The sequence below is a fragment of the Pagrus major genome, chromosome 14 (genome assembly GCF_040436345.1).
Source record: "Pagrus major chromosome 14, Pma_NU_1.0".
Taxonomy (NCBI): Eukaryota; Metazoa; Chordata; class Actinopteri; order Spariformes; family Sparidae; genus Pagrus; species Pagrus major.
In genome coordinates, this window is record NC_133228.1 from 2,680,180 (window position 1) to 2,695,573 (window position 15,394).

The 15,394-nt window shown below is 39.8% G+C and overlaps 1 protein-coding gene across 1 annotated transcript; it reads right to left on the reverse strand.

The window, feature by feature from the left end:
- Positions 1-2,747: 2,747 nt before the first annotated feature.
- Positions 2,748-12,799, reverse strand: LOC141008472 (SIN3-HDAC complex-associated factor-like). Its single transcript, XM_073480848.1, has 6 exons — positions 12,719-12,799; positions 9,441-9,568; positions 5,522-5,621; positions 5,291-5,405; positions 4,932-5,082; positions 2,748-3,615 (listed from the first exon to the last, which is right to left on the reverse strand). Exons 2-6 carry the CDS (start codon positions 9,566-9,568, stop codon positions 3,366-3,368), a joined length of 744 nt encoding a protein of 247 aa, XP_073336949.1. The 5' UTR covers positions 12,719-12,799; the 3' UTR covers positions 2,748-3,365.
- Positions 12,800-15,394: the final 2,595 nt, after the last annotated feature.

A 15,394-nucleotide genomic window follows, 5' to 3' on the forward strand; every position in this document is an offset into this window, starting at 1 on the left:
TGACTAAAGCCTCTTTTGCTTTTGTGAAAAGAAACAAACTGAAACATTTAGGTCATTTTTTCTACCAGAACTCCAGTCATACAGAGGGGAAAAGGACAGCACCAGGCAGCCCCACACATGCAGCAGGACAGCCTGAGCCTGGTGATGGCCTGCCACACACAGCCCATTGAGCTGAGGAGACACAATCTCCTTCCAAAAAGATAGCACTTGAAGATCTCCTTGGAGATTCTTTCACTGAAGGAGTGGACACTGCACAGCCCAACTTCAAGACTGAGGCTGAAATTGACTTGTATTGCCAAGGGACCTCTATTTTACCTCTGACCTCTCAAGTCCTCTCAAGTGGTGGCAAGACACTGCACAGCTTTACCCACTGTGGTCTCCCATGGCCAAAGCATATCTCTCTGTCTGCCTTCTTTCTGTGAGTTGGTAGCAGGTCAAAAAAACACTGGATGTTCCTGTGTCTGCCTGTGATAGTGTGACTTGTTTTTGATACTACATATAAGCCTGTCTAGAATACTATATAGGTAGATAGTAGAATAGGGGGTGCTAAAAAAGAACTGATGTGCCAAGTCTGTGATTTTGACTTATTTTGTTTTAATGATCCAGCGGCAGAATCATTTATTTTTTTTATTTTATTTTAATTTAATTTTTCTTTAAAAAAGAACTACTACTGAGAAAGAGATGTGCCTCTATTGACTTTATTTACTGGCTGCCGTATCGTTTCACAGTTGTTCATTATCCAATCATTCATTGCCTAGGTCATAGCAGGCTACTTTTCTTTTATTGTAGGAGAGCAGAAGTACTTAAAGTAAAAACAAAGTGTATGCAAATAAATTATGTACACATGATCTTTTATTTAAGGACATTGTTCAAGAAATCTTTTTTTCTTTTTTTTTAAATATCGTGATAAATATTGTACCGTGGACTAAATATTGTGACGATATCGTACCGTGAGATCATCTCAGAAATCTGAACACACCTGCAAGCACTGTCTTAACATCTTTAAAAGTGAACAACCCCCCCTTGTAATTATTAATGATAGGTTACACAACACGGTTCAAGTTGAGGACAGATCTGTAACTGGACAGATGCTTGTCTCCATTTATTAATTTATATCCAAAAATATATATTCACGCTGTACAACATCACATCGAGAAAAATTGAGCCCTCAAAAAACGAACATGTGGAAAGCTCATGCAAAATACTAAAGTATATTGAGATCTGCAAACAACCACAGCACATTAAACATTCCTCTGAAGGCCTCAAACTAAAAACTATTAATAATGAAAGGACAAATCCTCACAGCTTTATTGGTCTGTGGAAAAACAGGGCTTACATTATAATATCATTGGAATACAAATAGTTCCCAAGCCCATCCCGACATGACAAGAAAAGCTGTTGAAAGGTGGCAACAACCATACAGGAAGTGCCTCTACCATGCCTCAGTTTGTGCTGTTGCCCCAATCTTCCTAAGGCTTTGTTTAGCTTATAATGGTTCAAATGACCACATGTGGGCTCCTCCCTGAATATTTGTTTGTGCTTTTTATGCATGTGCACAATGAATCAATCCCTTGCAACAAAAATGACTCTAAAGCTTTGTTTTGAATGGGTTTCATTATTTACACTTCATGAGAAGTGACATGAGCACTAAGGACAGTAGGGAAACGTAATGACTTTTTGGAAAAGATTCACCCAACAATGACTGCACTTCAGCCAGTATCAGCCAGTATCAACTTTTAAAAATTTAGTCTGATATTTTTTTATTGCAGATATTTAGACAATTGTGGAGGTGGTGCATTTCTTTTTTTTTGAGACTTACTTACTTAAACCTGATCATAATGGTATTAACAGCAACATTTTGGAAACATCTTCAATTCATTTTAATTGAAACACATGGAGCTTCAATGTGGAGTATGTTGACCTTTGAGGCAATAAAGGCCCCTTTGGAGTCTAAAATTGAGGAAACTATCATATTCACTTTGTTAGACCATCCATCAGTCTTAACTGATCCAGATGTGGCACAATTTGCCGTAGTGAGACAGAAGTCAGTGGCACAAATACAGAATGTGTCTAGAATAAAACGTAATGACCAGGTGAAATATATTTAATATTTGCTTGACTGTGTTCTGTTTGAGAAAACCAGTCATCTGTGGGACCACTTAATCATGTCACCAAACCAAGTGACTAAGAATTTTTGATTCAACTAAATAATCTGCCAAATGCAATCTAATGACAGAAACATGGTCTACACAAGTACACAAATGTATATATGCAAAGGCAAACATAGATTTCATGTGTTGTTGTGTTCTGGAATGAGTTACCTGAAAATCATAACACAACCCAAGTACAAAACAACAAGAGAAAGCTGACTCCTTCTGTTTGGGTTCACTTCCGCTCAAAACAGCCATGGCTTACCAGTACTAATGACACTGTCACCTCTTCTCTCCTCGTCTATTTGTTTCTCTCTTCCTTCTGTGCTGTAGTTACAGCAGGAAACACTGATTAGCTCTATATCACCCCTTCAAGGATTGGCGTTTGTTACTTCCAACTGTGTGTAAGAGCTCACATTGAAATGTTTCCGGGGATGCATGTTTGTGCTAGCTGGGTCAGATGTGTCATTTGCGTTCACTAACTTGTGTGGACCATATTTCCAAGCCTCACAGTTGTACATCAGTGTGTGACTTATAGGGGCAGTGTAGGCACCACAAGTAAATGTAATACCGTTATGTCTACAGCCTAGATTAGTATTTTATTTAATTTGACGTGTTTGATTTATTTTTGAACAAATGCCATGTTAGTCATCTTGTACTTAAACTTAACATAGAAAAAGTCAAAAGTCACTCAGCTTCCCAAATAGTTTTTCTCATGAGACAAAAATGACTTTTGCTGCACCACTATCTTTGTGAATAGACAATATCAGATCCTTTTTGAGAGAATGAAGTAGAATCATTAAATAGAGCTACACTTGAGAACAAGCTTGTTGAATCAAGAAAGGGAAAGGGAAAGGTAAATGGAAAGAGTGGAAGGCTGCTTTCCAATGTATGGCTCCATCCTAAGAATAAAGGGTGATTTCCAGACGTCTCCAGCTTTCCATGCAGCATTTGTGGATCCAGCATTTCAGACCGAAATCAAAACAAATTATTTACAAAAGACAGAATCTCATGGCAAACCAAGACACTGAAAACAGAACCAGTCCAAGGATCCAGTCTAGGTGGTGTCAGAGATATAAAGAAAGTCTGGAAGGATTGTGGCAGCTTATAAAAGTTGCAAAAACTACAGTGAGGTTTGGTTTGAACAGTATGTGTTACTGTATGTTTGGTCGTGTGTCATAAGCCAATGTCTGTTGGTCTTTCCATGAAGGAAGACTATACCAACCCTGTGCTCCCATCACCGTGCTCCTTCTCCTTCTCCTCCACTTCTTGTTTGGGTATGGGGGGTGGGGACAAGCTCAGTGCGTTCTTTCCCAATGCCTGCTCTTCCACCCCCTTTTTCATCTCTCCACCTTCTGCCTGCGGCAGATCTGGCTTCCTCTGACAGCAGGGCTTGTACAGGTGGGGATTGATGATTACTTCTCCGTAGCGTCCCTTGTACACGATCCCACAGCACACCTTCTGTCTAAAACATCAAACATGCTTCTGTGAGTATGAGTTTACATAACCTACGATATAAAAGCAATTTTGGAAAAGAATAATTAAAAAGGGATTGTTTACAATGCATGGCCATAGAGAGAGTACATTTCTATGTTGTTTCTTAGGGTGGGAAAAAAGAATCCTGTTTACTGGGACATAAACAGCCATCAACAGCCCTATTTGGATAGGTTTACGGGCAAGTTCATCTAAAAATGAAAATCAAGTCAATTTCTACTCACCACCCATACAGATGGAAAGTCGGGTGAAGTTTTGTAGTCCACAAAACATTTCTGGAGCTTCACAGCAGAACAGTGTTGCAGCATTCTCCTTAAAGAACCTATTTGTAATTTCCAGCCACCTGCTTCAAATGCATAGGGGGCAGTACTTCTCAACGTTTTGTTCAAAACCTTCTTGTTATTTATTTGATATATTTCATTTGTTTCTTTGCAAATTCATTGCTGAAAGTGGTTAAAATTGTAAGGACTGAAATAATTACTACTATGGATGCATTTATTTACCCATATATTCACCATTCCTCAGCTCAGCTCATTCTGTTGGTGTAACAAACACAGGTCTATGTAAGCAGGCATACAGAACACCCACTGTAACCCACATTTGAGTAAAGCTGGCTCAAAAGCCTTTCCAGCAGGTGGGAATGTTTCAAATTACAAATTACAATAAAATTATAAATGAAATACTATGCATGTTTTAGACTCATGAAGCTACACAGCTGTGCACACATCTTCATCAGACCGGTTACTTTTACACACTGTTGATACGGTTAGTTTATTTTTTGAATGTTTTAAACTAAAATTATGTCCAGATCTTAGAAAATGCACCTTTAACAACTGAAGTAGTGGGGACTCATTTTACACATAAAGTAAAACAAGTGAAAAACACAAAATTGGGGTGTAATACAAGTCTCTTTTATCAGTTGTTTTTTTTGTCCCCTGTTTTGTGGTGAAGCTCCAGAAATGTTTTGTGGATGACAAAACGTCAGCCAACTTTCCATCTCCATGAGGGTTAATAGATAATGACTTGAATTTTTAATTTTTGGGTGAACTTAATTCATGTAGATTTTGACTGATAATTTGATTTAATTGAATTAGTCTTATGTGTGTGTTTTTCAATTGACCGATCTTTAGTTTCTGTGTGGAGTTTGCACAGTCTCCCTGTATGTGTGGCTGCAGCTTGCGTGGATCATGAACTGACGAGGCTGGATGTTTGGATGGATGATTTCGGGTAGGGACAAAGGAACACTTGAATGAAAAGAGTGTTGGAGTCCGTGGAGGACACAGTTACTTTTTCCAGTAGGTGAGGTCTAGAAAGGAGAAGGCCTGGGTAGGGGTGGGGCAGGGTGAAAGCTCTGTGTCTGAGCCCTCGTCTGATTGGTTGCTGTAGCTAGGTGACTCAGCGGGCGAGGCACTGGAGGTAGTGCTGTGGGCGTCGGAATCTAGGAGGGACACAAACCACACAGATCACAACACTTCCTAATGACATAAAGAGACACACACTACAGTACGTTTAACCAGAGATGTAAGGTTAACTTTTATACCGAGATGTATAAAGGTTAGAATGCTACTTATGATAATAACTGTCATGTATTAAAAATGTAATATTGCAGTCCTACACACTACTCCATCACTGCATTGGTAGCTTACTGTTTCTCTTCAGCTCGCTCTGCACCCGACTAATCTGCATCGGCCTCAGTTTCTTCTTCATCTTCTTCGGCCTCAGCATAGCCTTCATGCTCGACCCAGCTTTTGCATCGACTACCTGAAATCACACAAAGATAAGAAAAGGGTTTTACAGGAAGATCTAGCCAAATGGTGTAGCCAAAACACTCATCAGAAAAAGGTCTACAAGGGTAATAATGATGAATGGGTCCTTACATGATTCCAGTTTTTCTGGGATCCAACTGGAAGTTTTTTCCATCTCTTGACCAGGAGGACACAGGCATTACAGATGTCCCCACAACGTACCTCACCCAACCTGCAAGGACAGGAAGAGTGTCACCTGATAAGCATCACACAAATACAGACAAGCTCATGTTGTATCGGAGATGTTTACATGATATAGATTTTAATTTCTACATGGATTATACATAACTGTAAGGCCTGGTACCACTGATGTATCCTTTATTATGTCCTTCTCACTGAAATTAAGAACTAGATTTCCAAAAATTTCTTGCAGTTGAAGACTCCAGACCAGAAATAATTATAATGACCCCTTCTGGCCAAAAAACTAGCAGTACTAACACTCTATTGTGTAGTCTTGGTGACTTATAGTGCCTACTAATGTTATAAAGTCACATTCTGCTCAAGGGTTTCTGCCTGTTAAAGGGCTGTTTTTTCTCGCCACTGTTGCCAAGTGCTTGCTCATGGGGGAAATGTTGGGTCTCAAATTAATTAAAGAGAATGGCATAGAACCTCTCAATTTAGTGTCGTGAGATGACTTTTGATGTAAATTGGCGCTAAACAAATATCGGTTGGTTGGTCAGTTGAAGTGGTGCAGTTCTGCTTTGTCCAACTGAGATATTTAGCAAGATCAGGCCATCCGTTTCATTTGCAGATCTAGAGATGTAGAGGAAGACAAAGGGAATCGTAAGATCGTCAAGCCAAGGCTTCATTCATTGGAAACCTACATTTTAGTCAAAAAACTAGCTCCTCACCAATTAAGGGAATTGAAAACAGTCTGACTCAAACAAAAGATGGAAGAAGAGAACTGCATGGACAGTCAGGTGGTTTGGAAGAATAAGACAAACCGAAAGTCATAACATGCCATGCTTTGTGACAGATAACTGATTAGAGCTAATTAGGACTAATTTGCCCAAGAGGACGGCAGTGCAGTGCTGTGTCTGTCAATTATATGAGGTGGACGTTGTTCAGCTGAATGAAGAAGTGGATTGCATTTTGTGGATGAAACTGATTCTGCAGTGCTTTGATAGTTTTGTTAAGTGCAGAAGTAAAGTTTTCCCAGCTAACCAGCATGGCAAATCAAATTGAGCACTTAATGCATCTAAAAAATAAACCAATGGATGATTTCTTTTGGAAATGTGAGGAATGGATGTAATATATATTTTAATGAATAATTCTTTGGGATAATTTGGGATACTGTGATTTTGATACAATACTATAATTGTTTCCATATGATTATTATTATTGTCAATTTAATATTTTTTTATTTTTGTCATTATTATAGTCACTAACTGATGGAAAAAACTGCTAAAAGGTCATTTTAATGTGTATAAGTAGGCCCTACATGTTTCGTAAACGCAATTTTAAAAAGGTAATCAATATCCATGTTATCCATCAATATTCATTTTCCTAAGCTGCTGATACAGTTGCGCAGCGTGTTCTTGGTGCCACTGTTTACATTGTTATTGTTACAGCCTAGTTATTGATCTTGGTGTGGACGGCCCTGTACAGTCGCTTGTCCACAGATCACAGCGCCGGAGGTTTGATCCTTGGCTCCTCCAAATGTAGCCTTCTTTGTCTTTTGTCTGTATATTCACATCACTGCTGTACCTGCTATTCAAGCTCACCACAGAGGAATGTTTTTTTTAAAAAAGATAACAAAACACCAAATTTGTAGTGTTACAAAGGCTCTTGCTCTCAGTGTGACAATGCACCTTGTGGGGGCTGGAAGACCTGTTGGACGATGGCCCTTTAAGTGAACAAAAAAGATCTACTGTAATTGAGGGTGTCACGATTTCGATTTTAAATCGAAATCGATCGAAATTAATTCACAATCTCGAACTTTGAATTAAAAAATAGAATCGTCGATGCTGCCACGCCCCCATGTCACGTCCGGTCGGCTTGCCAAGGGGAAAAAAACACACACGTGTTGAAGTGCTGCCAGTCAACCTCCTCTAACTTAGCTACTAGCTAAGCCAGTAGCTATTAGCTACAGCCAGTCAAATGATAGCATGGTGTTACACCATTCCTGTTCGGCTCCCGGACCGTGGTCGGGAAGGACAGGGGAGATGATTTCCTCCAGGGCCAAAGTTTCTGTTTACCTTCGGGGTGAATCCCCTTTCACGTGTTAAGCTGGTCGGGAAATAATACCAGGGAGCTTTGCTGTATCTTGAGGAGCCGTGGCCTTTATTCACAGCCAAACTGCAGCCTATATTGTACACTTTAATGCTGTCGCTACTACTGCTACTCCTTTCGCTTCTCCTTCCTCTCCACTGTCTGCACGTACGCACACTCCCTCACTCTTGCTCGCCCACTCACACCTTACGCACCTTGTATATGTCCAACTGTTCGGAAATAGTTTGTTAAGACACTTAATTGTTCATTTTTTGTTTGTTTTATTTTTTTGTTTGTTTCGTTGTGAACTTGAATGTCATCTTCTGTGAAGAAGACTGCAGTTACAATAGAGAAACTAGATGGCAGGTTATTTTGTTTAAGTTTCCAATTGACTGAAGGTATAAGTTATTGTTACATTATGTTGTTAATAAATGTTTTAAATTTGACAAGTGTGGTACAGTGCGAACAAAGGTCAGATATTATATTGCATAAAAGTCTAGTCTAAAAATGGCATAGCAACCTGTGCTTTAAAAAAAATAAATGTAAAAATCGAGAATCGAACCGTGACCTTGGAATCGAAAATGTAATCGAATCGAGGATTTGGAGAATCGTGACACCCCTAACTGTAATGCTACTAAGGTATGTAGTCACAGTAGTCCTCCTGGCCTGGCCCTGCTGCTGCTGTCTGCTACACACACAGAGAATCTGAAGAAATAAAATGTAATTTTATTTGACCGTATCCCTCTCCCAGGAAATGGATCGAGGGGAAAACCCCTCCCCCTACTTACTACAAGCTCAAACAATTCTTAGTTTCAGTCTTATTTGTGTATTATGTCTTTGATTCTTATTCTATTTTTACATGTTGTTGAGCAATAAAGGATGTTGAAATCTTGAAACAGTTTATATTGTAAGAAATGCTCTATTTAACTGGAGCAGGAGGAGCACTGCGGTGCACCTCTGTGTGCATAACGTGGTGAGCGGATCTCAGTCCTCTGATTGGACAGGACAGATCATACAGACTATCATTGTGATAAATAGGGGATGGGGTGTAGGTGGGTGAAACAATTAATCTTTAATAAGGGACATATTAATAACATAACCTGCAATGGACTCTAGCAGCAGAAACATGACGTGCGTCTCCCCCTCAAGAGAGACGCACGCATTTACGCACGAGACAGAGTTTAACTTCACTGATTATTGAAATCTCCCGACTCCTGAGCTCATCACTGCCGTTTCCTCTGGAGAGTACCTCCTGTACTGTCCTGTTTATAACTACAGATTTTAGTTTTGCTGCTTAAATGAGCCATGATGTTTGCTACAGTGACATTACTACGTGCATGGAAAGGAAACCTTTAAATGACTGAAAGCAGCCTCTGTAATCAATAAAGCACAGCGTACATGCATTGTGAACCTGCCTATGAAGGTGCATCTCACTATATGAATACTGAGCCCTCTATATAGCAGGTAAAACCCTGCGACACTGGCATGTTGGCTGGCCAGTCAAGCACAGTAATACCATGGTAAGCAAACCATTTATTAGTAGTTTTAGTAGTTTGGGCAGATGCCAAGTGCTGCTGGAAAAGGAAATCAGCATCTGCATACTGTATGGAGATACAGAGTGTGAGAGATTTACACAGTATCGTTGTTGTCTCACAGTTTCAAAACCTCACTACTTTGTGAATCCTGAAAGTCTACACGAACAGAAGAGACCCAAGTTAAACCGTGTCTCGGTTATCCCTAACTCAACCATCTGGACCTGTGGAAGGTGCTGCTGACTCACCCGAAGCAGCTCTTGAAGTCGGTCTCATAGCGTTGGCTGTCAGTGAAACGGGAGCTGGATGACTTGGATCTGCAGATGCAGCAGCCATCTATGCTACGGTACATCTTCGGTTTGTGGAAGCCAAACATCTACAGTAACGCAGGCAGAGATAGAGTTGCAATGGTAAGATAACAATCTCAAAAAGTATCATGGTTTCACTGTATAAGGCATTACACAATTATTATTAATCAGTTACAATGACCCTTATAAAAAAGAAACAGGGTTTTTTGGCTTAACAAACTCTTTTTTTTATTAGAATTTCACATACATGCATAAATACACACATACATTTATATGTATGTATGCTCAAAAAAATTAAGGGAACACTTTAATCACACATCAGATCTTGATGAATGAATTCTTCAAGTTGGAAATCTTTACTGATGTACATTGTATAATTTGTTGAGAACAAAATGATTGCTGTTTTTGCTTGAAAAATGACTAACAAATAATCAATTATCTAAATAGTTGCTGATTATTTCTCTGTCAACAGATAGACCATCTCGGTTGAGATTGGTTGAGAGATGACAGGAAACGGGATGAGATGCAGCAAAGGGCTGCAGGTCAGACTTGAACCTTGGGCCGTGGCAGTGATAACTAGGGATGCAACAATATTCAATATTTTATCGAACCGTTCAATACGCCCTGTTAGGTTCAATACACAAAGGCAAACAATACAATACAATACAATACAGTACAATACAATACTACAAAAATTTTTGCCGTTTAACTTGATTGGATACTGCATATGTTTTTTATGGAAGGCAATTAAGATAAGTGTTAAATCTTTATAATAAGGTTTGTGGTTTGACTATATCTGCTTTTAATTATTTTTACATGCAATATTGCCTTTGCTAGTGAGTAGTTTTATATTAAGATACCGAAACCGTACCGTTACCGTGGCCCAAAAACTGTGATGCATACCGAACTGTGGGAAAACTCTACTGCTGCATCCCTAGTGATGACACAACCTCTGTACATGGGACGTGCTCTGCCAACTGAGCTACTGGGGCGCCCTGACAGGACTGTTTCTTAATGGAGTTCTCTGTCTAATTGGATAAAATGGACAGGGATACCAGAAAATGTAATTTCTCTTTTACTGCATGAGCAGGGGCAAGAGAGACATGTGTTACTGACCAAACACTCTACATAACAGTGATTACTGTTGGAACATAAAGCTATTTAGGCCAGTTCACACTGCTGCACCATTATAAAACAGTTTTGTTGCGTCACAAGTCTTTGGTCTGAACTGGGCTGACCTCTCATTTTGATAAGAAAATAATGCTTACAGCATCTCTAAGGTTTTGGCTCATCAGTTTAGACATTATAGTTTTTCTCAGGACTTGCAGACAGCAGGTTTTATGTCTGAACAAACACAGTATTGCCTTACTCTCCTCAGTTAAGCATAGAGACATATTCTTGTAACTAATTCATGTAGCACAATGAGAAGAATCTAAGGATAATATCGCCAAACTGGGTCTGTGTGCTTACTATGCGCATTTACGTCATATGCGATTTAAGCCGACCCCTCCTGTCACTCCTGCACACCTGGGGGGAGGGGAGGGGAGGGGAGGAGATGTGTGTGTGTGTGTGTGTGTGTGTGTGTGTGTGTGTGTGTGTGGTTAATGCGCCAGGTTATCAGGCTGAGCATCACGGAGGACGGAACAGCGCGGCCTGGCTGCCACTTACGCAACCGTGGTGCTGATGCAACTGGAGGCTCGAGGGATGGTGAGTCTAGGTGATCGACAACCACCGAAAAGAAAACACTCTAATCGCTTAGACGCAGGTTTAAACTCACTTTATCTCTTACCAGATTCAAACATTAAAAGACGAAATGGAAACCAACACGTTTTACGTTACACAAACCACAGCAATGTTACAATGGACTTTGTGCGGTTATTGTATTGAAAATGTCACGTGTGGAGCTGTGCGGTGGTGCTGGCAGTGGTTGTGTAATCCTGTCCTGACAGGCAGGCACATGGCAGGAGGATGGAAGTAGCGGAGGCGTGCTGCCGACTGACGCGATGTGGTGCTGTGCCTGCTGCACACAATGGTTCACAGTCTGAATATGACTAAAGTGGACAAAGTTCACTGTAACGCGTTTATATTGTAGATTATTGACAAAGTTTTATAGATTTATCATCGCCAGACTTAGTGCTCACTAGGCCTACCTGCAGACGGACGGCGTTGCTGTGTAGCTACATGCAACAGATCAGACTGCAAAAGGGCGTAAAGGAAAAAAACACATCGTAACTATGCTGTCAATACTCGACTCAGTGATACAGGTCCACTACTCCTCATATCGTAACATGGAAGCAGCGCTCCTCCGTGTGCGTATATTATCGGACATTAGATTGTCTTTGATTTGACAGAGAAACATTATGATCAGGGTCAGGTCAGTGCACTTTTATCAATTTCAAGTTCCAATTGCAATTATGTTATATCTCGTCCTCTTTTTGCCAGCTCTGAAATGTCGCCAAAACAACGAAGTATCTGAGTATCCGGGACGACTCTGAGGGCTGATAGTCGGCCGCAGTGTTGGATTTCCCTAAAATAAAAGTAGCCTACAAACTTTTAACTGGTATTGCTGTTTAGAAATACTGCGATCATTTTTTCATTTTTTTCATTCTGTGCTTTGAATCTAACGTGTCGATGTAGTTGAAATGTTAGCGGAGGGGGCTGGACACTGACGCTGACAGACACACACCCACCAACCCAACACACAGCGGAGCTCATCTCTGCACACTTTCATTCAACGTTCAAATGTGTTGAGCAACTTCAAGCTAACGTAACATTTAAACTTGATTTCGTTTTGAGCAGTAACCTGAACAGGTTACGAGCCGACGTATGACTATTAAAAACATATAAGTTAGCTTACAGCAGACTATTGAAAGCTGAAGAAATATTTGAGCAACTAGTCAACGCTGACTTACCCAGCTAAAACACCAAGAGCACCGTCAGACAGACAGACAGACACCGTGGAGCCTTTTAACAACACACCGCAGCAAAACAAGCCCCGTGTTAGAATAAGTGTGGTCCGCTTCAGTGATGGTGGAGCCGAGGCGTTGTGCTCCTTCAGGTCCATCACTTTATTGAACTGCTTACACAGCTAGTTAGGGTAAAGCTACGCGGAGATGTGAAATCAGAAACACCAGCCTCCGACAACTTTACTGCACGCCGACAGACATCGAGCTGGCAAAACAACCTTCCTTCTGTAGACAGACAGAAAACACACTTACCTTGTTTTAAAGTGAGAAGCCGAGCGGCTCACACCTCTGTCATATGCGGTAAAAAGCCTTTTCTGAAGTGTCTCATTTAACACTGCGCGCCGCTGCACACCATCAGTTAGAACGTTGCCCGCCGCAGCGTCTTCACACATGGGTTACCAAAAAACACTTCCGCTTGCCAGTTTCAAATTAAAATCAGCGTCATGAATACCTTTCTATCATCCACTTATTTTGAAGGCCAGGTCGACAACTTCCGATCTTGCATTGACGATGTGTGGCCAGCCAGATGAATAAATCCTCAGCCTAATGCAGACCCGTAGTAGAAACGTACACGCAGGCGCGTTACGCGACTCACGCGCCACCATTTTCTGATTTTCTTCAATCAGCATGATTTGCATACAGCTGTGACGTCTGCCTGCGTACACACACTGCGATACCCAAGTAAGGAGGGACATTTACGCGGGAAAAGGAGGTTTACCAAGGCAGAGGCTGCAGGACAGGGATGCTGCCAGGAGGGGGCTCTGTTAACACTTTTTATGTTACTCTTTGAGCTTAATTGAATTGAATTTAGTTTGATTTGATTTTGTTTTATTTTATTAGATATTAATATACAATTACAAATTAAAGACACGCTGGTTGTAAGAGTAAAAACATTTCACACTATATACATTTCAACTGAGAAAAAAACAAGATTAATTAAAAACATCTCTCTGTAATCTACAGGAACTCAAAAATGTCAACAATAAAAGTATAAGTATGCAACTGTGGAAAGCACTGTATGTAGTTTGTGGACCATCTGACAACAAGCAGAAATTGCTTTGTTATCAGCAAAAGCAGCTGCAAATTTAATTTTAATTTTTTAAAACTATTTTTTAGTTATTCTTTTTATCACTTACATTACACACACACACACACAGTGTATAGAGGAGAATGAGTGAAAGGGCTGCCACATGCAATGGTGCCCAACGAGCAGTGTTAGGGGTCGGTGCCTTGCACAAGGGCGCCTCGGCAATGCCCAGGATGTGAAATAGTATTCTCCATTACTAGTCCACATCAGACTTTTTTGGTCCAAGTGGGACTTGAACCAGCCACCTTTGAGTCCCCAAGCCAAGTCCCTACGGACTGAGCTATTGCTGCCCCCAAATAAACAATAATTAAGTCAAGTGAAGCATGGTCACTACAATAACACTGTAATATAATTTATCTGGGACTACTAATTTAACACAGTATCCTTGCAGGGAGTGAGGAAGGATAGCATTCTTGATTCCAATATCTTGTATAGTGGCAACATGGCAACTGGCTGAAGGTTCACACAATCTCAAGAGCTACTTACAATTTGTTGAATAGATAATAATATTGATATATACCTCCAAATGAAATCTAAATATGTCAGTATGTTGAAATTATAAGAGAAAGCAAAATAATTCTGACCTAAACTATTTGGAAAATAAAGTTCCACAGGGAAGAGCCTAAACACATGGAAATAAGTTAGCATGTTTGCAATTCAGTTCCCTCGAATCAAAGTTCATAGGTTTATATGAGTGGGTTTTAGGTTTGGTGCCTGAAATAAGGTCTATGGTTAACACAAGCTTAAGAGATTTTCATGTTTTGCTCTATGACATAAAGTACATCAGTAAACGCTATATGAATTATAAAGTGTCTTGAAAAATTTGATTTCTAACAAGTGGCTAAATAAGACTGCAGAAGTTTAGTCTCTCTTCTATCTCTAACCTAACACTTTGTAGATTGATCACTTTATACTAAATTGTGTTTTTTATATTTTAGTAAGATACTTGGTGTTGGTGAAATTGAAGTAATGCGACCGTGATGTAGTTTGTTTATAGCTTAACGTTAGCTTTTTACTTTTGGAGAATTAATTTATGCCTTAAAAATAACAAAAGTGGTGTTTATTTGTGAAGATTATCTTTCTGAACATTGTGTGAGTATCAACCTTGCCGCAGAGATTATTTTATACCATATTCCAAAATCCAATTGAAAAAGCAGGCAGTGCAAACCTCCAGGTTAGCATACAGAAACACGTCATCTCTGCAGCACTCTATTGATCCTAGCTTAATCTTTGAAAACATGATGGTCCCTCTGTTTCTATATTGCATCATTGGCATTGATGTATTAATAATGTGAAGATAAATAAAAAATACTTCTAAAATAGGGCGAAGTCTCAAGTTATATTTGCCCCATCATGTAAATGTCTCCTGTGGAACAATCCACTTCAGTAAAACCCTGTTCTCCTCTACAATCCTTTGCTATTAAATAATAGTAGCTATGAAATAACTGTTTTATTCCCCCATTGTCTATATCTGTTAATACAATATGTTGTCATAAACACTGCACCACCTGGCAAATTTATGCTGTGTAAGTTTGATCCATCTGATGTGACTGCCTTCACAAGAATAAGGGTGTCAGTAGTACTGATGCTATAACATGTATGTTATGTAAGGGACACACAGTGTTAGAAATGCATGTATATGTTGCTCAGCAACAGTAAAGCGGTAATGGATAATGAATAAATGAATTAGTTATATGTAAATAAATCAAACTCTATTTATACATAAGTTGTGCCCTAAGGTTTATACTGAAGAACTACTGTAATACATGGCATGTTTGTTCTCAAATGAACCATGTTGCATTCCCATCCAAGGACAGATTTCTGTGTCTTGTAGCAACTTT